The 24,270-nt window shown below is 36.1% G+C and overlaps 1 protein-coding gene across 2 annotated transcripts in view; it reads left to right on the top strand.

Moving 5' to 3' along the window:
* Positions 1-24,270, top strand: part of LOC131431423 (potassium voltage-gated channel protein Shaw-like) — a 254,602-nt gene that overhangs the window by 218,726 nt on the left and 11,606 nt on the right. Inside the window, exons 6-9 of one of the 2 annotated variants that reach the window (XR_009229674.1) lie at positions 5,281-5,499; positions 12,237-12,840; positions 13,058-13,204; positions 13,478-14,222. Coding sequence is in view for 1 of the 2 variants with exons in the window: in XM_058597123.1 (XP_058453106.1) it covers positions 5,281-5,499; positions 12,237-12,840; positions 13,058-13,204 (970 nt within the window). In the remaining variant the exon portion in view is untranslated. The remainder of the gene's footprint in view (positions 1-5,280; positions 5,500-12,236; positions 12,841-13,057; positions 13,205-13,477; positions 14,223-24,270) is intronic. The other variant, XM_058597123.1, reaches the window with a different exon arrangement.

The raw sequence follows: 24,270 nt of genomic DNA, 5'->3' as shown, positions 1-24,270 counted from the left end.
ATGTAGCACGAAGCATGCGATCATGGAAACTATCTGTTAACTATTTTGTGAGGTTATGTGCGAAACATGAAACTGTCTTGTTTAATCATAATTGGTAAAAAAACTTTTTTTCTATAAATTCATGGAAGAAGATGACTTGGGATAAAACAAAATACAGTTATTAGCGGTCAATCTTATTTAAAAAATCGATTCATCGAACTTATGAACATGTCAGAAATACTTTCCGATTGGTCAAATTCTTATTTTTTTTTCAGAATTCCACAGTGAGTTTTCGAGGTAAAGTTAGAAAAAAAGAGAAATAGAAATTTTCTCAAAGTTTCAACCCTTTAACTGCCATATTGACGGAGCTGGGGTGATTCTATTGATTTTTATTTTATTTGATTTTTGAAGAAACTGCTCCTCCGAAAAATTTGAAAAAATCAGGTATGTTTAAGGCATTATGGGGATGGTTTACAATTTTTTTGCAAAATTTTTGAATATGTATTTCTTACATTAAAAAATACTAGAAAATTTTGAAACATTTTTTTCCCTCTTCCAATTTTTGCACCGCCCTGGATTTTTTAGTGATAAATAAAGGATTTTTGGACAGTGGTATGTTTTCATATTTTTTTAAAATGTGGACGACCAAAATATTTTATTTTTTCTAAAATATATATAACAGTCGACCATGCGTCCCCATCAAATTCTGAGCGAAGAAAACGCATGGTGCTTTGTTCTAGTAGTTTATGCAACTCAAGCGCAGGGCTTAGAAATCAAAGTAACGAAAAGAAGGAAATGAGTATCAACCTTTGCATAATACATACACGATTATACTTCGGGTACAACCTAGAAAGCTACAAAGCGAGAACTTACTGGTATGTGGTTTATATATGAATGGTAGTAATATATGAACGTCGCGAGTATCCCACATATGAAATTCGGTTACGGCAGTCAAGAACTAGAGCGGGTGACTGTATATAATTCGATGATTCAATAGTGTTTCATGAAATGGTCAAATCGTTTTGCACTGTGGGGTCTCGTACAACGCGGTTTCCTTTTTGCCAGCTCTGTACATTTCACTAAATACATAGCAAGTTGAAACAGCAGTGAATTAAATTTTTCTTTTTTATATTGGTGTCAAACAGAAGTGGCCATTGATGAAGGTTGGAATCGATTTCTTAGAATTGTTTTTCCATAAATACGTTTATTTCTTAAGGCAATTTACATAAGTTGTTCTTCGCCGTAGCATCACTTTTACATAGAATTAAGGAAAGGTAGGGAATAATGGAGGCCTCGTGTGAACAGCAACCAACAGTTCTATTGCCAATAGCGCATTCACAGCAACGGCGCTGGATTCCCAAATATCCAGCCGAATTTGGAGTGTACTCGATATAGCACTTGTAAGCTTTTAAAACTGAGACTTACTACGGGCCCGAATAGCTTTCTTGTGATCTGTGTGTCTTAATTGGGTCATCTCGTGATAAAGCTTTAAAACCAAAATTGCTTGGCAGAACATCCTTCTCAAAAGCTTCTATTATAGAGCTACTATATTTAGATACTTGTTGCTCTCGTTCCAATCCAAGGATTGATGATATTACTTTATTAGAACTTCCCGTTCGCAATTTGAATAAAAATACGACCAAATCTTTCTCATTGACACCAGTATATAACGAAGCTCAATGATATTTGGCCATATTAAACCTGTAAAAACCTGGAAGCGTTCCTCTGAGAGTGAAAATCACTTACTGAGTTAATTGAGAGTGAAAATCACTTACTGAGTTAATTATGTATTCTCAGATATTTTCTGGAAAGTACGGAGCTTTCTACACAATATATCCAAAAATTAAAGAAATCGATTCAGCGAATCAAGTTTTTTAATAGACATGATCGATAAATGCTTGACTTGAAATTATTCAAAGGTTAAAACTCAAAAACAAAAAATAACGCATCATTATTTTTTTATATCTGTTGTTGTTTCAAATTTTAGAATAAATAAAAAAATATATAGCGCTCTCAATCTACAAACCATGAAAACCATCATAAAGATATTCGTTTGGCGTTTTCAAACACAAAACTCCAACTTTATCTTTATCATACATTTTTCCAGAAAACTATACACATCCCTCGATAACATATTTTTATGATAACTTTTGACACAGTAATGAAATTTTCATTCTTTCTTTCATTATTCTTTCATCACATCCTTCAGCAACACGTAAAAACTGACACCCGCTCTAGTTCTTGACTGCCGTAAGCGAATTTCTTATGTGTGATACTTGCGACGTTCATATATTACTACCATACATATATGAACCCCATACCAGTAAATTTTTGCTTCGTAGCTCTCTAGGTTGTACTCGAAGTATGATCGTGTATGTATTATGCAATGGTTGAAACTCATTTCCTTCTTTTCGTTACTTTGATTTCTAAGCCCTGCGCATGAGTTGCATAAACTACTAGAGCAAGGCACCATGCGTTTCCTTTTAACAGAACTTGATGGGGACGCATGGTCGACTACTACTAGACACAACTAGAACAAACACCATGCGTTTCCTTCTAAGAGAACTTGATGGGAACGCATGGTCGACTTTTAATTAATTTTGTAGAAAAAATCAAATATTTTGCTCGTCCACGCTTTTTTCAAAATATGAAAACATACCACTTTAACATGTCCAAAAATTCTTTATTTATCACTAAAAAATCCAGGGTGGTGTAAAAGGACTAAAAAATCCAGGGTGGTGTAAAGGAAGAGGGAAAAAATATGTTTCAAAATGTTCTAGTATTTTTAATATAAGAAATACATATTCAAAAATTTTGAAAAAGAAATTGTAAAGCATCCCCATAATGCCTTAAACATACCTGATTTTTTCAATTTTTTCGGAGGAGCAGTTTCTTCAAAAATCAAATAAAATAAAAATCAATAGAACCACCCTATCTCCGTCAATATGGCAGTTAAGGCCATCGTGCAAGTACCATACGCGCGGGTGGTTTTAGAAAATTTTCGATGGAAATTTTGAAAAATTTGAGAAAACCAAAAACATACAGACCTTTGAAATACTTTTATCTATCTACAGGTTTAAAATGGCTGGAAAATTCGAAGGATTTTCCGAGTCTTATCAAAAATAGCTCTGAAAAATGAGTGTTTTTGTGATCTTTCACAATTATCTGGAAAAATAATGCCTTATGATGGATACAAAGATTACATTCGGACACATTTTTGGAAAACCTTTTCACGCTTTTCATAAAAAATCCACGAATTTCAAAAATTTCCACGAAATCGGTTATATGAAATTCGTTGATTTTCCATGAAAAGCGTGAAAAGGTTTTCCAAAAATGTTTCCGAATGTAATCCTTGTTGCCAGCATAAGGTTTTTTTGAAAAAAAAATTTCATTCCATCGAATTATTTTTTCAAATAATTATGAAAAATTACAAAAAAAAAACTCATTTTTTCAGTGCTATTTTTGATAAGACTCGGAAAATCCTCCGAATTTTCCAGCCATTTTCACCCTGTAGATAGATAAAAGTATTTCAAAAATCTGTATGTTTTTGGTATTGTCAAATTTTTCATAATTTCCATCGATAATTTCCTAAAACCACTCGCGCGCATGGTACCTGGACGATGGCCTTGAAGGATTGAAACTTTGAGAAAATTGTTTACAGTCTATGACCTTTTCTAATGTGGTATAACAATATGAATTCCCTTTGGGGGCAGATTTCACATGCTTATCCTGCTATAGTCTTTTGCGGATCTTCTATCTATCATAAATCGATTCTACGGAAAAATTTGCTTAGGTTTTTATAAAATTATACAAAAATTTTCCCACTGTGCAATGTACGGGACGTGAATAGCGAACCAGCTCCCCTTTTCATTCGCTAGATAACACATGGATCAATAAGTCCCGAGACTAACAATGGAAACAACTTTTTTTTTGCAATTTTTTTTTATTCATCAACATAATCACCTTTTAGGGTGATACAATGGTTCCAACGTTTTTCCAATTCTTCAATACCATGTTTATAAAAAAAATTATCTTTCGCTTCAAAATAAGCTTCAGTTTCAGCGATGACCTCCTCATTTGAGCTAAATTTTTTTCCCTGGAGCATTTTTTAAGATCAGCAAAGAGCCAGTAGTCACTGGGGGCTAAATCAGGCGAGTATGGGGGGTGGAGAAGCAAATCAAAGCCCAAATTCGTTCAATTTCGCCATTGTTTTCATTGACTTGTGACAGGGTGTTTTTGTTCCATCGAAAGCAATCGCGGCACCCACTTGGAAAAAACCTTTTTCATGCTCAATTTTTCATGAAGAATAGTAAATACACTTCCATATGATATCTGTGTCATCTCAGCAATCTCACGGAGCTTCGCTTTACGATCTTTCATTATAATTTTTGTCACTTCACTCACATTTTCCGGTGTAACGGCTTCCACAGGTCTACCCGAGCGTTCCGCGTCATTTGTGTCGGTACGACCACGTTTAAAGTCGGCGAACCACCGACAAACCGTTGCTTTTGATGGACAAGAGTCCGGATAACATTTTGCAATCCATTGTTTCGCTTGCACGGTGTTTTTACCCATTAAAAACAATGTTATATCAAAACACGAAACTCGGTTTTTTCCATTATTAAAATAAACTACAAAACGACTTTACTCCAACCTCGATAACTCAGCTGTTTCTGGTCGGATCGACTTAAAATTTTGACCCGTTTCAAGCAAAGGTTAGTACTCTAGAAAGACGTGATTACTGGTTTACTACGAGTGCCATCTCTGCTTTAGTTTCGGGACTTATTGATCCATGTGTTAGCAATGAGAGTCCTTTTCCTCCACGACAAAAGATTACGAGATTCAGCTATGAAAAATAACATTTTTTTATGTATGTTCAATGGCTATGTTGAGCTTAAGGCAAATGAGTCGAAAAATAAATCATAAAAAAAAACAATTTCGCATAACATAATGGGGGCACAACGCCCAAAGGCTAGCCTCTAAAATCTAATATCCATTGCAATAGAATATACTGAGTTGCCGCCGGGTGTTGTTAATTCGGAAACTAATAATTAAAATTTTGTTCGATGTTTCGAGGTAATTGAAACATGTGGTTTCCTACCTCCACCAGTTGAAACAAGCTCGGCCGTTGTTAAATTCACATGGCAATCTATTTTGTAATTTTAGCTTTATGAACTAATTACCCTCAATTGAATTAATAACCCATAATACTCAGTTTAGTGATAATGCAGTTTAGTTGCTCTAAAGCCCAGCTCATTGATTGATGATATATTTCGTTGTCCTTCTCCCCACCCCACACAGATAATCGGCATCATATCAGTTTTCTTCATCTGCGTATCGATCATATCATTTTGCCTGAAGACGCATCCGGACATGCGAGTGCCGTACATCCGCAACATCACGGTGAAGACGGCTAGCCAAAACACCTCCTGGGTGCTGGAAAAGACGCAAACGAATGCTCACGTCGCATTCTTCTATATCGAATGTGTCTGCAACGCTTGGTTCACCTTCGAAATAATGGTAACTGAATTTATTTACTTTATACATATGTCTCTCTTTGTTAAACTCACCTTCGATTCGGTCACAGGAAGCCAAGCCAGGAAGTTTTTTTTACGTATTTCTCTCCAGATCTCAGCAACAAAGCAAAGAAATAAAAGGCAATGTTCACTTTGTTAATTTCATCCGTCTTGTGCTTTTCCCTTTTCTTTGTTTGTGTTTTCGGATCCATTTTCAAATTACAGAGGGGTCTCGTATAATGCGGTTCACCGGGAGCGTGCAAAGCGAATCCGCGATAAACGGGACCCAGAGCATATGGGATTTCGACTGATTGGGGCTGTGAACGGTTATCTCGCTTCGGTCGACAGATAGAGCTATACAATCTTCGGCAAACTTGTTGTAGATACTTAGACCAATAATTTAGTGTAAGTTGAAAGAAAATTAGTTGAGAACTGTTCCACCAGGGGTGCTTTGAAAAGAACATGAAATAATTCATATATTTACAAAAAAAAACAGTTTAAACATGAAATATCGCGAGTATTTTAGCATCTGGAACCTTCAAACAACTTTCGAGAGACTCAAAGTTTAATAACAAGTTAAAAGTATATTTCAGAATCACTCCATCAGATGGAATTAGTGTGCTTGCTATGGTACAACTTTCAATATCAAAATTATGCTTTAGTGCGAAAACTAAAAGATTTAGAGCGACTTTGTTTTTCACGAAAATGTTCGGAATGTTGCGGTGTAAATTATGAAAATCATATTCATTAGAAACACATTCACCCAGTGGCGTTAGTGGGATCACAATTTTGCCAATGAAAATGGGGCCCTTATTATCGGTATCACTTCACGGTGAAAACCATGTGAAGTGAATGAAAGTCATTGGCCCTTATCACCGGTCAAATCACCAAAATTTTGTTGGAAAAAATTTTTTTTTCACTACAGTGATTACTTCGCTGAGAGTGATACTGGTAATAGGTAAAATCAAGTGAAGTGATATGTGAGTGAAGTGAAAGTGGAAGTGGAAGCGAGAACGGTAATAAGGGCCTGGATTCTATCATATCTTTATAATTTGTTGAGATATAATGTTGGTGTTTTCGAGAAGAATGTTCCAGAGTTCAAAACCGATTAAAGAGTGTAAATAATATCTGAAAATTCTTCAATTGGTGGCTCTAGTGTGCAATTCATGTTTCTTCGAGAAGCTGTTCTAGGGTTTCAATACCTATTAAATTATTGACAGTTCGTATAGTATCTACAAGGTGGTCTTCTGTAACTAAAAATCAGAATTGTTTACGAGAGTGATGTTATCAATCAATTTTTCAAGAAGTTGGTGAAGGATTGACAATTTAAAAACTGTTCTACTGGAAGACGCTAGTAAGCTACTGGAGTATTAAAATGAATATCGACATCTGAAATCTGATGAAACTCGTAAGCCCAATGAATTGAAAATTTCATAGGCTCGCTCATCATCAGGCAACAAATCTCTTCATCTTTCATGTCAACGAATTATAGGCCCTTATTACCGTTCTCACTTCCACTTTCACATTCACTTCACTTACATGTCACTTCACTTGTTTCCACCTATTACCAGTATCACGCATAGTGAAGTGATCACTGTGGTGGAAAAAACTAATTTTTTCAACAAAATGTTGGTGGCGTGATGTTTATTATGACATCAAGTTCATCCAAATAATTACTTTTGCCTTTGAAGCGACTTCCGTACTGAGGAACTAAACTCACTTCACTCGATTCTCACCGTGAAGTGATACCGATAATAAGGGTCACAATCACTTCAGTTGGTTTTCACCGTGAAGTGATACCGGTAATAAGGGCCATAATTAATTATGATAGCTCCTATAACTAAGCCTATCACTTAAGAACTAGAAAGGCAGTTTCAAAATAATTGGAAACAATGAATAAATAGACGATACATTAAAAAACCGTTATCAGATAATGTTATTTGAATTTTCAGGAATGGATGAGATTGAATACACCCAAACCTCCGTTTACGAACACTTTTTATACGTAACCTCTTTTTACGTACCTCTTTTTACGAACCAAATCCCAAATAACGTAAACTTTTTTTACGAACCTACTTCGTAAAAAGAGGTTTTGTCATTCATCGAAAGCGATTTCCGACTCCATGGAAACTACTACAATATAGGTATTTTTGGAACGGGTTTAAAGAGTAGATTCCGGAAAATGATGTTTGAGGTATTTTGGAAATCCAAGATGGCGACTTCCGGTTGATTGATATTCCTTGAAAACCCATACAATATGGGTATTTTCGGAACGGAATTGATGAGAAGATGTCGGAAAATTATGTTTGAAGTGGTTCTCAAATCCAAGATGGCGACTTCCGGTGTGTTGATATTCCTTGAAAACCCTTGCAATATGGGTATTTTCTGAACGGAATTGATGAGTAGATGTCGGAAAATTATGCTTGAAGTGGTTCTCAAATCCAAGATGGCGACTTCCGGTGTGTTGATATTCCTTGAAAACCCATACAATATGGATATTTTCGGAACGGGATTGATGAGTAGATGCCAGAAAACGATGTTTGAGGTAGTTTTGAAATTCAAGATGGCGACTTCCGGTTTGTTAATATTCCTCGAAAACCCTTACGATATGGGTATTTTCGGAACGGGGTTAATGAGTAGATGTCCGAAAATGATGTTTGAGGTGGTTCTGAAATCCAATAAGGCGACTTCCGGTTTGTTGATATTCCTTGAAAACCCATACAATATGGGTATTTTCGAAACGGTATAGTGTTTTAAAGGAATAAAGAGTTAAAGGAAAATGGCAAAAACTTTCAAAAGATAATAATCAACCGGAAGTCACTGTTTTGTAGTTCAAGACCACCTCAAATATAATTTTCCGACGTCTACTTTTAAATCTCTTTCCGAAAGTACCCATATTGTAAGGGGTTTCAAGGAATATCAACAAATCGGAAGTTACCGGCCCTTATTACCGGTGTCACTACACGGTGAAAACCAAGTGAAGTGATCGTGACCCTTATTATGGGTATCACTTCACGGTGGAAATCAAGTGCAGTGAATGTAGGTCCTTATTACGGAAGTCGCTCTAGAGACAAAAGTAATAACTTGGATAAACTTGATGCCATTATGAACATCACGCCACCAATATTTTGTGGAAAAAATAATGTTTTCCACCACAGTGATCACTTCACTATGCGTGATATTGGTAATAGGTAAAATAGAGTGAAGTGACATGTAAGTGAAGTGAATGTGAAAGTGGAAGTGAGAACGGTAATAGGGGCCACCATCTTGGATTCAAGAACCACCTCAAACATCGTGTTCTGACAACTAATCATCAATCCCGTTCCGAAAATACCCATATTGTAAGGGTTTTCAAGGAATATCAAGAAACCGGAAGTTGCCATCTTGAATTTCAAAAGTACCTCAAACATCGTTTTCTGATACCTACTCATTAACCCCGTTCCGAAAATACCCATAATGCCAGGATTTTCAAGGAATATCAATAAACCGGAAGTCGCCATCTTGAATTTTAAAACTACCTCAAACATCGTTTTCTGACATCTACTCATCAATTCCGTTCCGAAAATACCCATATTGCAAGGGTTTTCAAGAAATATCAACAAACCGGAAGTCGCCATCTTGAATTTCAAAACTACCTCAAACATCATTTTCTGACATCTACTCATCAATTCCGTTCCGAAAATACCCATATTGCAAAGGTTTTCAAGGAATATCAACAAACCGGAAGTTGCCATCTTGAATTTCAAAACTACCTCAAACATTATTTTCTGACATCTACTCATCAATTCCGTTCGGAAAATATTCATATTGTAAGGGTTTTCAAGGAATATCAAGAAACCGGAAGTCGCCATCTTGGATTTCAGAACCACTTCAAACATCCTTTTGTGATATGTACACCTTAACCCCGTTCCGAAAATACCCATATTGTAAGGATTTTTTAAGGAATATCAACAAACCGGAAGTCGCCATCTTGAATTTCAACTAAACGTAAACTTTTTTTACGAACTACCTCTTTTTACGAACCCCCGTTTAGTTCATAAATGGAGGTTTCGGTGTATAACGAGAGTGAATGTCTAGATTCAGTTTATTTTAACAAGCCAGGATAATCAGTTCGAGATTGTAACAAAATCGGCTACGCGCACGGCCTAAGAGACATTTAGGCGAACGGATAAAAAGTGCAAATAATGTATAACGCTTCTGATGGCTAGAAAAATTTAAGGGATTTCTCCCACGGAGAATACAAAGAGTATGCAGAGCCAGTTTATTCTAAATAGCTTCGACGCGTTGGATGTCGAGTTAACAATATGGAGCCTAAACGACAGCACCGTTTTCAAGAATTGAGCGAATCAGTTCACAGTATATAGCTCCTAAATTATCACACATTTAAGATATGTCGTAATCAACCTTGTATTGAGCACTAGCGCATATGCAATGCGAAGAGGACAAATTTTATACTAAAACATCCTCAATTATTTAATAAAGATCTTGCGAACAATTTTCGTTCAAACGAAACGAGTATTCTGATAGATACTGTAAACGTGGAAAACTGTAAAACGGCTGTCTCAGTCTTATAATACAAACGAATGTTGTTTACTGTCCGACGTTTCGGCCTTTGATGTAGGCCTTTTTCAAGGAAAATAAAGTCTATCGTTTATAGTCAAAATTTGTCGATGTCTGACGCTACGTTGTCTGGTTAATTTTAGAACATGCTTTAAAATATATTGATTGCATAACAAATATTTTGTTTGCATAAATCACGTACAGTGTCACAACTACTTCACCAGACAACGTAGCGTCAGACATCGACAAATTTTGACTATAAACGATAGACTTTATTTTCCTTGAAAAAGGCCTACATCAAAGGCCGAAACGTCGGACAGTAAACAACATTCGTTTGTATTATAAGACTGAGACAGCCGTTTTACAGTTTTCCACGATTATCACCCCAGTCGAAATCAAGTATAACCTCAAGATACTGTAAACATTACGGTACCCAATCTCCATCTGGTAGAGCGATTAGTTTTATATACATTTATGTTTTGCACAGAAACTGGTTCAGAACCACCACCTTTCCAAACAGTCAAAATCTTTACGCGTAATCCAATTTATACCATGCAATACATGTACGGTTCGATACTATACTCAATTTATAAGTTTTCAAGAAATATTGATGAATTCCCGGTCGCTATAAAATAAAATAAGATAAACATACATATCAGGTTTTATGTACTTATCATTATATTTAGCAATACAAATAATCAAAACTTTAATATAAAGTTCGAGTTTCACTCTCTCAAGTTCCTCAGATTTCAAATGTCGATAGCTTATTCTTTTAAATACTCGAGTAGCGCACTAACGCCTTCTAGAAAAACAGTTTTTGAATAAATTGATGGAGTGACTCCATCAACTTATTGAAAAACTAATCAATAACATCACTCTCGTAAACAATTCTGATTTTCAGTTGCTGAAGATCACCTTGTAGATACAATACGAACTGTTTAATCAATCATTTAATAGGTATTGAAACCCCAAAACAACTTCTCGAAGAAACCATCTGAATGAGTCAACATTTATTTCCAACCTTGAATTGCACACTAGCGCCACCAATTGGAAAATTTTCAGATATTGTATACACTATTTGATCTGTTTTGAGCTCCGGAACATTCTTTTCGAAAACACCAAAATTCTATATCATCAGGGTTTAGAGATATCACATTGTCAATTTTTTATTGTCAAATTGTTAACCCACTAGCGCCATTCGGTGGACTAGTTGCTAACTAACATGGTTCTCATAATGTAGACCCTGACATTCCTAACAACTTTCCAACAAAAAAACCACTCTATATCTTTAAGTTTTTTGATAAGAGCATAATTCTGATAACTAATACCGTTTTCGTTTATTGATCAGAGCAGCCCGAAAGTTGACCCAAAGTCGCCCAAACGACGTTTGATATGTTTGTTTTAGCAACCTGAGGTCGCTCTAGATCGGACTCCAATCGCGTAGTTTCGCTCTGAAAATTTTCTCGGGTCGCACCACGCATCTAGCCGAGTTTGTTTATTTTTTCTTTTTTTCATGAGTTGTTGTTTAGGGCGCGTACCAGGTGTTCGTTTTACTCGGAGTCAGAGTAGCCCGCGTCTAGGTTCAAAAACGAAAACGGTATAAAATGTGTATCAATATGCACACTAACTACATCTGATGGAGTGATTCCGAGTTAAAACATTCGCTGTTTGACAAACTTTGAATTCCCGCATTCTTCAAAATACTATAATTTGTGAGTTACTTGAAGCTCAAATCGTTTTGTATGTGTTAAGCGAACGATCTATATCATGCATTTTTCAAAGAGCCCCTGGCGTAGCAGTTCTCAACTAACTGACTGTCAAACTACACTAAATTGTTGGTCTGAATATCTACAACAAGTTTGCCGAAGATTATGTGGCTCTATCTGTTGACCAAAGCGAGATAACCTTTCACAGCCCCAATCAGTCGAAATCCCATATGCTCTGGGTCCCATTTATCGCGGTTATCCGGCAATAACGAATCCGGCAACAACGAATACCGGCAACAACGAATACCGGCAAAACCGAATCCGCGTTGTACGAAATCCCACTGTACGAACAAACGTTCCCGAATCCGGTTCGATGGTGGTTTATGCATGAGAGAATAAGAGCTCGACATATGCGTCGAGCAGCACAAAATATTTCATCCGTCATTAACTAATCTTTCGTTCCCCTTTCTACTAGGTTCGCTTCATCTCGTCACCGAGCAAACTTAGGTTTATAATGTCATCTGTAAATATCATCGATTACATCGCAACGTTGAGTTTTTTCATCGATTTGATACTGCAGCGGTTCGCATCTCACCTGGAGAACGCCGACATCCTGGAGTTCTTCTCCATCATCCGTATCATGCGATTGTTCAAACTGACGCGTCACTCGTCCGGGCTGAAGATTCTCATTCAAACTTTTCGGGCGTCGGCCAAGGAGCTGACACTGTTGGTGTTTTTCCTAGTTCTAGGTATCGTGATATTCGCCAGTCTGGTTTACTACGCCGAGCGGATACAGATCAATCCGCACAACGATTTTAACAGCATACCACTGGGACTGTGGTGGGCTCTGGTGACGATGACCACCGTCGGGTACGGCGACATGACACCGAAGACCTACATCGGCATGTTCGTCGGTGCCCTGTGCGCCCTGGCCGGTGTGCTAACGATTGCCCTCCCCGTTCCCGTCATCGTGAGCAACTTCACGATGTACTACTCGCACACTCAGGCTCGTGCCAAGCTGCCCAAACGGAGGCGCCGGGTTTGCCCGGTCGAGCTTTCCCGACCACCGAGGCTGCCAGGTAAATTTCAAGCAGTTTGCATTTCAGTCAGACTTCAATATAGTTTAATATCAAAACTCGCTCGCCAACGATTCAAACGATTCTCTCAATCTCTCACCTTCCCCCCAATCGTTCCCCCTGCCTTTCGTTCAACGACCTTCCGGCAGAAAACCACAGGAACAAGAAACCGAACCGAAACCAAACAAACTCAACTCTCATGCTTCCTTTCATTGTGTAGGTCAAGGTGGTCCCGGAGCGTGCGTGAATACCGGATCCGGCAAGCTTCCCTCTTCCAATGCGCCCAGCACCGGAAGCATGGATCAAACCATCAGACGCATGAACGCCAACCGCACCATTTCGAAGGACGTTATCCTGCCAAAGATGGGTAAGTCAAGCTACGGTGATATGTTTCAGATGGACAATAATTTGTTGTGTGTCCGTGTCCGTGTCTGTGTAAGTGGTTTTCCACAGCCTACATAGTTGACCGGTAGCTGCTTGTTTGTCATACAATTGCTATTTGTCTTTTTCCCTTTATGATTTGTTTTTCTTTGTCTTCTTTCTTGGCGTTTCTTTCTCGGGTTTTTTTCTTGATACACACACTCCTTCCTGGAAATGCCATACCAAACACCTTCATTAACACACACACACAATTTCGCAGCATGATGGGACGACAAGCTTTAGATATTCCGAGCGTGTGAGCGTGGCGAAATGTTTGGTATTGTTGCTGCTGCTGCTGCTGCCGCTGACGCTGGTCCTCTACTTTTGCCGCTGCCGATTATGATCTGTTCGAATATCATACCATTGTGGGTGCGTGATAAAAGAAAAATGTGTTCACTCACTCCCACGCAGCATCGTGGGAAGCAGCTCCCAGAAAATAAAAAAAGAAAAAGAAAACAAATCAAATCAGCCCAAGCGGAATAGCGATCAATACTTCCCGGCACTTAATGGCAAATGTGTTTCCTTCAAAATTGATCGGTATCCTTCCAAGTCACGTTCTCGCTTACACACACTCTTGAGACTGCGTGAGATATCCTAACATCAACGTATCAAATGGGTACGTGTTTCATCGATGCAATGCGACAGGAAATATATATATCCAGTCGGTTTCGAAGAAAGCCTCACCAGACTTTTCCCAGTTGAATCTTTCACTGATATGACGAAAAATGCGGCACAATGCTTCGAAAAACTGCCGGCACATTCAAACAACAATGAAGCGTGTTACGCCATTATATTTCACGCTGTTGAAGATAAACGAACACCGAGAAAAAAAAACAGACCGGCTAAGGAGGCTGCCGAAGGATTCTTTCGCGGTCGTGAAAGCAGACATTCCCTGGGAGCAACGCCGAAATTGAACCTATCACGTGCAACCAGCTTACCCGCACATTACATGCCACCAGAGACAGGTAAGTAAGCTAACTTTATGCCATGAAACAAGCATATTTCATCTTTTATTGCGTTTTACGCTTCGGATACTGTACTCTTTCCTTTTCCCTCTGTCTCACCCTCTCGCTCACTGCATCCATTTTATGATATCTTTAATTTCGAAGTTGGCCTGATGGCCTCTCTTAAATTTAATCTCTGTTTTTCGCTTGGTGTAAAATAACGTAAATTTAAGTGTGATAATTGGAAATATTTTTTTTATACCTCCAAGTAGTTACAGCTGCGTTGTGCCATTTTTCAATTTCAATTTGTATTAAAAATGACTACTGAACTGAAACCGAAAAATTCAGTATAATGTCCATATTAATTGGTTCAAATTTTCAAAATGTCACGGTTCTAAAATGATTGAGGCAATAATCGAAGGAAAAGTCATTCGTTTGAAAGCTTTTGTCATTGCGTTATGAATTCATTGTAAATCTATTGATTATTGTGATTTTTTAAACAATTTTTTTTCAATCATATTTCAAACACACATTTAACAGATCGGCTGAAAAGTTCGTATCGTTTCTATGATAGGGCGCCACTAGAATTATATCCATACCATTTTCAGTTAGTACCAACCTTCAAAAGATACGTGTATAAATTTGACAGCTGTCTGATTATTAGTTTGTGAGATATTGCATTTTGAGTGAAGCTACTTTTGTTATTGTGAAAAAAAATGGAAAAAAAGAAATTCCGTGTGTTGATGAAACACTACTTTTTGATGAAAAAAAGTGCCGCCGATACAAAAAAATGGCTTGATGAGTGTTATCCAGACTCTGCACCGGGCGAAGCAACAATTCGTAAGTGGTTTGCAAAATTTCGTACTGGTCATATGAGCACCGAAGACGATGAACGCAGTGGACGTCCAAACGAGGCTGTTACCGATGAAAACGTGAAAAAAATCCACAAAATGATTTTCAATGACCGTAAAGTGAAGTTGATCGAGATAGCTGACACCCTAAAGATATCAAAGGAACGTTTTGGACATATTATTCACGAATATTTGGATATGAGAAAACTTTGTGCAAAATGGGTGCCGCGTGAACTCACAATCACAATGTCACAAGTCGATGAAAACCATGCTGAAACTGAACGAATTGGGCTTCGAATTGCTCCCTCATCCACCGTATTCTCCAGATTTGGCCCCCAGTGACTTTTTCCTGTTCTCAGAACTCAAGCGAATGCTCGCTTGTAAAAAATTTAGAAGCAATGAAGAGGTAATCGCTGAAACTGAGGCCTATTTTGAGGTAAAGGACAAATCGTACTACAAAAATGGTATCGAAAAGTTGGAAGATCGCTATAATCGCTGTATCGCCTCTGATGGCAATTATGTTGAATAATAAAAACGAATTTTGGCAAAAAAATGTGTGTTTCTATTAAACGATACGAACTTTTCAGCCGAACTGTTATAACATGCTCGCGCAATTTCTTTCTCCAGCTATTCAATACAATTTTATGTATTATTATTCGGTGCTCATATGACCAGTACGAAATTTTGCAAACCACTTACGAATTGTTGCTTCGCCCGGTGCAAAGTCTGGATAACACTCATCAAGCCATTTTTTGGTTTCGGCGGCACTTTTTTTCATCAAAAAGTAGTGTTTCATCAACACACGAAATTCCTTTTTTTCCATTTTTTCACAATAACACAAGTAGCTTCACTCAAAATGCAATATCTCACAAACTAATAATCAGACAGCTGTCAAATTTATACACGTATCTTTTGAAGGTTGGTACTAACTGAAAATGGTATGGATTTAATTCTAGTGGCGCCCTCTCATAGAAACGATACGAACTTTTCAGCCGATCTGTTAGTTAGGCAATATTCTTCAGATGAGAAAGAGGTCCTGCCACTGAATCCCACTCATACTTATTTAGAACTAAAAAGACGAACGCAAGCGCACTTCGAATACATGTTCGGCTGGATCCATTTTTTTATTTAAAAGATATTTTATTCAGGCCTATTTGCGTATAAGCTTTACGTGGCCGATTTAGCTGAGTTTTTAGATAACATTTTTTTTGTATTGGATCTCGTTGTCAACCTTTTTCTAGGGGGAGAGGAGATTCCATTTTCCTCCAGCGAGGATTGTGGGGCAGTTTGTTCGCGGTTCGTCTCGTCATTCATTGCCGCATCGGTGGTATTATTGTTGATTTCGTTGCTAGTTGCTGTAGATGCGTCTTGTTGTACATTGTTTGCAGTTGCTGGTTGGTTGGATGGTAAGCTGGTAATTGCAGCTGGTGTACTTTGTTCTATAGGGGATACGTTGGATGGTTTCGTTGAAGGGGATGCTTCACTGTTGTTGGTGACTGTCACAGGTGTACTGGGGTTGCTTGGGGTTGGTGTGAAGGAAGCATCGTTGTCTTTTGATCCTTTGGTGTAGTGTATTGACATGTGGCCATCTGATTGTCATAGGTAACAAGTGATTTGCACGGGGTTCTTGTATCCTGACCGAAAGTTACATAAGAAGGTATAGGCCTTTTCAAGCGCATACGTAACAAACGTACGCTATTTAGAATACCGGGGAAAAAGTTCTTCCACTTTTCTTTTTCGATAGAGAGAATCTCTCCGTATTGGGACATAGTTTTACGAATATATGAATGATGACGCTTGAGGGAAGAGCATGCACACGTACTTCTATAGCGCTATCTTCCATATATACTGGAATGTTGTACTTAATGCTCTTGTGCTCCACATAATGCACATTATTATTGTCTTTAGCGAATTGAATTGCATCCAACTCTTTATAAAACTGGATGTAAACAACATTATTTGTCTTATTGCATTGAAGTAAATGCACACGTTTAATATCAAGATGCAATTGCTACTTAAGCAAACCTTCAAGTTCTCGTATCGAAGGTCGCATTTTGCACTGCCTGAAGTCAACAACAATTGTATTCTTTCGTACCGGCGGCTTTTATTCGTTTGGTTCACTCATTTTCGAGGTTGTTCTATTGTTCACTGCACAATACTGTACTGGGTTTCTTTCGTCCCGAACGTAAGCGGTTATGTTTAATCGACTGACTTGGATAAGATGTGAAAGCGAACTGAATCAATGCTTTTTGTCTGGTTCCTGCAATAAAGATATTTCTTAACGATTTTTGCTTTACATGTCCTATTTCGGCACTCAATGTCAATGCTTATGTCCGGTTTCTGCACTCAATGTTTTTGAATACAATAATATGATACTTGAACGGGTTTTAAAAATTAAGGGGAGCTTCTCGTGTAAACGACAAAATTTTATAAATTTTGAACTTTTTTTCAATTTTGTTTAACGACAGCGAGATATTCCATTCAAAATTTAATACATTTTTATCCGCTACCAAAATTGTCTTAATCTGTAAAGATGTTCTTAAGTTATCGTGCACATCAGTTCTACACGGAACGACCGAAATCAGTATTTTGGCTAAAAAATTAGTTGATTTTCTGATTTTAGTTAGTTATTTTTTGAGACAACTAAAAAAATCTTACTTTTGCTAATTTAGATTTTTTAATTCTAATTCCCTTAATAATAATAAAATATTTGTTGAAATGGCTATTTTTTAGTTGAATTCACCACCAATGTTCTCTTCATTCGACTTCGCAAAATCAATTTCATTTTTGTTTTCTTTGTGCTGACCTTCAGTAATGATGGTGATAGATAAATAGAAACAAATTTTCTGATTTTAATAACAAAATTAGTTGTCAATGAGAATTTCATGTTGGATTGAAATCTTGCTGGTTTGTGTCCAGGATATTTGCCAACTAAACACATCCTCTAAAAATAAAAATTTTTTTTCAGCAAAGTAAATTTTCAATTTTAACTAATTTCATAGTTATTTCGGAAATTTTGTTGTTAAAATCAACTAATTCAAAAACAGTGGCCCTTATTACCGTTCTCACTTCCACTTTCACATTCACTTCACTCACATGTCACTTCACCTGTTTCCACCTATTACCAGTATCACGTATAGTGAAGTGATCACTGTGGTGGAAAAAACTAATTTTTTCAACAAAATGTTGGTGGCGTGATGTTTATTATGACATCAAGTTCATCCAAATAATTACTTTTGCCTTTAAGCGACTTCCGTACTGAGGACCTAAACTCACTTCACTCGATTTTCACCGTGTAGTGATACCGATAATAAGGGTCACAATCACTTCACTTGGTTTACACCGTGTAGTGATACCCGTAATAAGGGCCAGTAATACGAATTAGGCGCCGAGCTAATTTCGTTCGTTCCGTGTACAGTTTGTTCCACTTTGAAGCCACATTATCTCTGAAACAACTCGCCATTTTGACACCGAATTCACACTGTATTAGGCTCTAAGAAAGAAAAATAACTACCAAAGACTAGACTATCTGTGTACAGGAGAGATTCCCCTGAAGTTGCATTTAGACGAGTTTTGCATTCAGTTACACAAATGCGTTCCAAAACCGAAATCAGTTCTAACAACCACATCCTGTTTTGGTGTTACATTCGTTTTGTGAGAAAAACTTTCTTATGGAATATTCTCTTTGACTGAAAATTTAAAAAGAAATTGCAACGAATATGATAACAAATTTAAGATCGTTCTTGAACACTAAATTACCTTTACTTACTTTCGTTTTATTAAAACCTTTTCAAGACATAACGCTCCCAACTTTTAGAATATCCTTCCTACGATCTGAGCTGCTCAATGTAGCTTACACGCTACATTACTGCAGCATTTGAGTAAACAATCCGGTACACAATTGTAGACACTAGGTCCTTTTCCTGAAGTCAGATTCCGCCCAAAACTCAGTATTGTATTATTCCTTCGAGGTAGGCTGAATTTATGTTAGGAATATAACGGAGACTGAAAAGTAATCGCACTCTGTTTTTGATTGGGTACAGCTTGAAACCAACCATAAACCATTCGCAGAATTCACTCCCAATAGCAGCCCGACCAGACTCGAATGGGTAACAAAGGAAACAGTTATCAATTATTTATGTTGCGACCAGCCTTCGAATGCTGATTAAGAAAACAACGGTACACTTTTCTGTTGAAAATCAGATTATTTTCACGTTTCGTTGGCACTTTGCAGAACGAACTTAGTTTAGAATTTCTCTTTGATGTATTTCATTTTACAATGTCGGTATTAGCTGATGAAAGCGGCTTGCACTGTGCTAAAAGATCAGAATAACGGTGAAGTTCTAATCACAATAAACTCTTTAAGGGGTGAATAAAAATCATACCAACTTGAGAGAGGAATCGCTTTTTGTCCCACCAGTAAACAGAATCATCCAAAACTTATGATCTTCGCTCTCATGCAGGCAATCATCGTAAACTGTAACAATCATTTCAAACAAACTTGCACTGAAAGAAGCTGTAACTTTTTTGTTGCGGAGTAAAAAAAAGCGAAAACCATTCGATAGCGCGACACTGAAAGTGCCCATGATCGTTCAAATGAATTGATATGCGCTTGTTGGTATTAAAGTTTAATAGTTCAAATTGAAAAAGTAACAATTTTTTGTTTCGATTTGGAAATGGAAAAGTGCACTTTCATATCCCATTGCACGGTACAAACTTCTCACCATCAGTGAAAAGCCCGCTTAGTCTCTGATGGGAGGGATAAAAAGATACCAAACTAATGATTAAAGGCATAAATTATGGATGCATAAAAGAAACTGACGATGCTTTTCCACCCACTTTCTGTTTTGTTACTGGCGCTTACCGTGCTGCGGTTTAGCACCATTAAGCTGCCGATTAACCAGGGGTGGAAATTGTCCCGCTATCCCTGTCACATCTGTTCCATCCAGTTGCCGATAGTTTGACAAAACAGGCCAAGCATGGAACAAATAACCATTTCCCCAATTCTGGTTGACTTCATTTCCTGTCCTGTTTGCCACACCAACATAATTTTCCTTTTATTTTCTGATTCCTTTCTTTCGCCCCTTCTTTCAAACTCTCTAATGATCGTAACAATTTTGATCCCGTGGGCTGCATCATGAAGAATAATTTGTCTTGCTCCAGTAAATGTTGGGAATGTTTATTAGTTGGAATTTCAGTCGTACAACTGTTGCTTGCTCACCTGACTACGAAATGCTTCAAAGGCTTTAAAAAATTTACCCCGCACCCTCTGGAGAAAATATCGTACCTGGCACGCAAAATCTCAATGAAATTGGTCAACAGTTACGATGCGTAACGAAGTTGCGAAAAGTTGTTCTTCTGTTAGAGCAATCACCGAGAACGAAGAGTAAATTCATCATAGTTCCCCCCGGAACTGGTAATAAAAAATGTACGCAATATCCCGCATACTTCACGCATGAACTTACTCCAGAATCCCACATCCAACCATTGAACTTGTTAACGAGAAGCACTCAACCGTTTTAAGACAACGCAGTTTGGCGCTCGGACCGAACTCTGCGAAATGAGGTCAGAAGTGTGTTTTATGGGACAATCGTAACAATTCATGGTTATGATGTAAGTAATTTGACATATGCAGGGAGTGGCTCATAAATCTTTTATGGACAGTAGGTCCCGTATATTTCAAAGAAGCAAATAAAAACAAGTCAAGTAAATTATTGTGATGCGGTAGGTACTGATTAAATTTAAAAATGTCACGAAAAATTCCAGTAACACTTTTACCTGCATCAAAATTATTTTGCTTTGATATTTAGAATCATTTGTTTTGATCTTCATTTAACTTTCTTAAAAGCGACAAACTGAATAGCATCGGACACTTAATTTAACTTCGAACGAGAAGAATTAAAATGACAAAAAATTTAAAAGACGATTGTTATGCTTTACAAGATTTTGACTCCTCAATTTTCATCATTTATTTATGAATCTTTACTCAAAAGAAATGTGTATGCCGAAATTCTGAATCTGATAACAAACGATGAGCCAGGATGAGTTTATATTTGAAACCTGTAAATTTTGTAAATGTGTATGCTATGAAGTATCTTCTGACGGGTCCGAACTTGAACTAGTCAATGGAATCAAATGTGGTCAATGAGACTTGGATTTGTAATTGAGATCTGCAAAATACATTTCTTTTAAATTTGCTCCTAACGGTGCAACGATAACTTATTTAAATCATTTCACTTTTGAATATCCTGGCGTTAACAGTTAGCTAGTTTTTAATTAAATTTGGACATTTCATAGTGTTTAAAGTTTTAATAAAATATCAAAATAAATCAATTTTATGTTATTAGAATTCAACAGTATCAACAGCAGATTTCATAATATTAATAAATGTTTTAAGATACATTCATTAAGGGCAAAATTTTTTACTTTCCTTTCAAAAATTTAGAAACATTCACACAATTCTGTTTTTACACGAGGGATGAGTGGCAAATTAAAATCAAGTAAAATAAATCCGCGGCGATATCAGTGCGATTTATAAAAACATTTCGAAAAACTCGAGTACTTCTAAAATAATGAAAAGTTTTCAAATATAAACTTATTTCACAATTTTTATACGGTTTCTGTTTTTTTCTTAACAAACCAAAAATTATTTCAATTTATTGTTGTTTAGTAAGGTCACAATGATTTAGTTCTTCAAGTCAAACCAATTGATGTTCCAAACTCGGCCCTGCTGGCCCAGTTTGAACGAATTCGATATCTATTTATAAACTTATTAAGGAAAATAATGAAAACAAATAATTTCGGAATCGAATTACTGATAACATTAAAAAAAAGCAGCCTCTATATTCGTTTGAACGACAAGTGCGACTTAGTTTGGAAAGCTTGGTAAGGTTTATTTAAAACATTTTAGGTTTATTAAAAACTCACTATTGTCATTCTGTGATCTCGAACAATTGATTTGAATGAATAAACTGTCCTTCCGAGGCTCGGTAGTTAACTTGAAATTCATTATACAGTAATGTTAATTATTGACAATACATTACGGAAGATAATATAAAAACAACGTTAAAAACGACAATAAAAATAAACACATAATGAAATGGGAACGAATGCGAACGAGCCGGGTATAAATAAACGATATAAAAAAGTGAAAATAAAAAAATAGAAAATAAAAAACGTAAAGAAAGTGAAAATAACAAAGAAAAATGGGCAAGAAAACAAGAACAGAAGACAACCAGAAAAAAACGACAGAAGAAAAAACACGAATAAAAAATGAAATATGGAAATAAGACGGTGCAAGGAGAAGAAGAGAGAAGGTAGAAAAAAGTATAAAAACGGAAGAAGAAAGGGAAAAGAAAAGAGGTGAAAAAAGAAAGAAGAAAAAAAAAGGAAGAAGAAAGAAGAAAGAAGAAAGAAGAAAGAAGAAGAAAGAAGAAAGAAGAAAGAAGAAAGAAGAAAGAAGAAAGAAGAAAGAAGAAAGAAGAAAGAAGAAAGAAGAAAGAAGAAAGAAGAAAGAAGAAAGAAGAAAGAAGAAAGAAGAAAGAAGAAAGAAGAAAGAAGAAAGAAGAAAGAAGAAAGAAGAAAGAAGAAAGTAGAAAGAAGAAAGAAGAAAGAAGAAAAAAGAAAGAAGAAAGAAGAAAGAAGAAAGAAGAAAGAAGAAAGAAGAAAGAAGAAAGAAGAAAGAAGAAAGAAGAAAGAAGAAAGAAGAAAGAAGAAAGAAGAAAGAACAAAGAAAAAACAAGAAAGAAGAAAGAAGAAAGAAGAAAGAAGAAAGAAGAAAGAAGAAAGAAGAAAGAAGAAAGAAGAAAGAAGAAAGAAGAAAGAAGAAAGAAGAAAGAAGAAAGAAGAAAGAAGAAAGAAGAAAGAAGAAAGAAGAAAGAAGAAAGAAGAAAGAAGAAAGAAGAAAGAAGAAAGAAGAAAGAAGAAAGAAGAAAGAAGAAAGAAGAAAGAAGAAAGAAGAAAGAAGAAAGAAGAAAGAAGAAAGAAGAAAGAAGAAAGAAGAAAGAAGAAAGAAGAAAGAAGAAAGAAGAAAGAAGAAAGAAGAAAGAAGAAAGAAGAAAGAAGAAAGAAGAAAGAAGAAAGAAGAAAGAAGAAAGAAGAAAGAAGAAAGAAGAAAGAAGAAAGAAGAAAGAAGAAAGAAGAAAGAAGAAGAAAGAAGAAAGAAGAAAGAAGAAAGAAGAAAGAAGAAAGAAGAAAGAAGAAAGAAGAAAGAAGAAAGAAGAAAGAAGAAATAAGAAAAAGAAAGAAGAAAGAAGAAAGAAGAAAGAAGAAAGAAGAAAAAAGAAAGAAGAAAGAAGAAAGAAGAAAGAAGAAAGAAGAAAGAAGAAAGAAGAAAGAAGAAAGAAGAAAGAAGAAAGAAGAAAGAAGAAAGAAGAAAGAAGAAAGAAGAAAGAAGAAAGAAGAAGAAGAAGAAAGAAGAAAGAAGAAAGAAGAAAGAAGAAAGAAGAAGAAGAAAAGAAAGAAGAAAGAAGAAGAAGAAGAAAGAAGAAAGAAGAAAGAAGAAAGAAGAAAGAAGAAAGAAGAAAAGAAAGAAAAAAGCAGAAAAGAGACAGATTCAAAACTAAACAGAAAAACGAGAAGCAAAAACATCAAAAAAAACAAGAAAAAGACAGAAAAATAACAAAAAGAAAATATTTCAAAAAAACTTAAACGATAAAAGAAAAATACAAAGGAATTGGAAGAAAAAAACACAAGAGAGAAAAGAGAAACTATAAGAGAGAAAAAAGAAGAGAAGATTTAATAAAAACAGAAAGAAAAACCGAAAAACGAAGAAAACAAGATGAAAAATGAATAAAGGAGGTCGAAAACAATAGAGAAAACCTTAAAAAATAGATAGACAAAGAATGAAAAAAAAATTTTGAAAAAAAAAATATATTGAACGATAAAATAGGAAACAGAGGAATAGGAAAAGTGAAGATGGAAGATCAAACAAAAAAAAATGAAGAAAAAGGAAGGAAAACAACTAAGAAAAATAAGTAATGAAAATAGATGAAACACGAAATGAAAAAAAAATATCAAGAAGAAAAGAGAAAAAAAGAGATGAAAGAAGAGAGATAAAATTAAAAAAAATAGAACAGCAGAAAGAAGAAAGTTGAACGAACGTTAGATGATGAAAAAACCTGTTTTAATCCATTTAGTGGTGCAATAATGCCTTTCTCATATCAATCATACTATCATATATATTTTCTTCGATTCTTGAAAGAATAACCGAAATTGGT

The sequence above is a fragment of the Malaya genurostris genome, chromosome 2 (assembly GCF_030247185.1).
Source record: "Malaya genurostris strain Urasoe2022 chromosome 2, Malgen_1.1, whole genome shotgun sequence".
NCBI classification, from domain to species: domain Eukaryota; kingdom Metazoa; phylum Arthropoda; class Insecta; order Diptera; family Culicidae; genus Malaya; species Malaya genurostris.
Note: the sequence above shows the minus strand (reverse complement) of the source record. Positions and strands in the feature narration are given on the sequence as shown.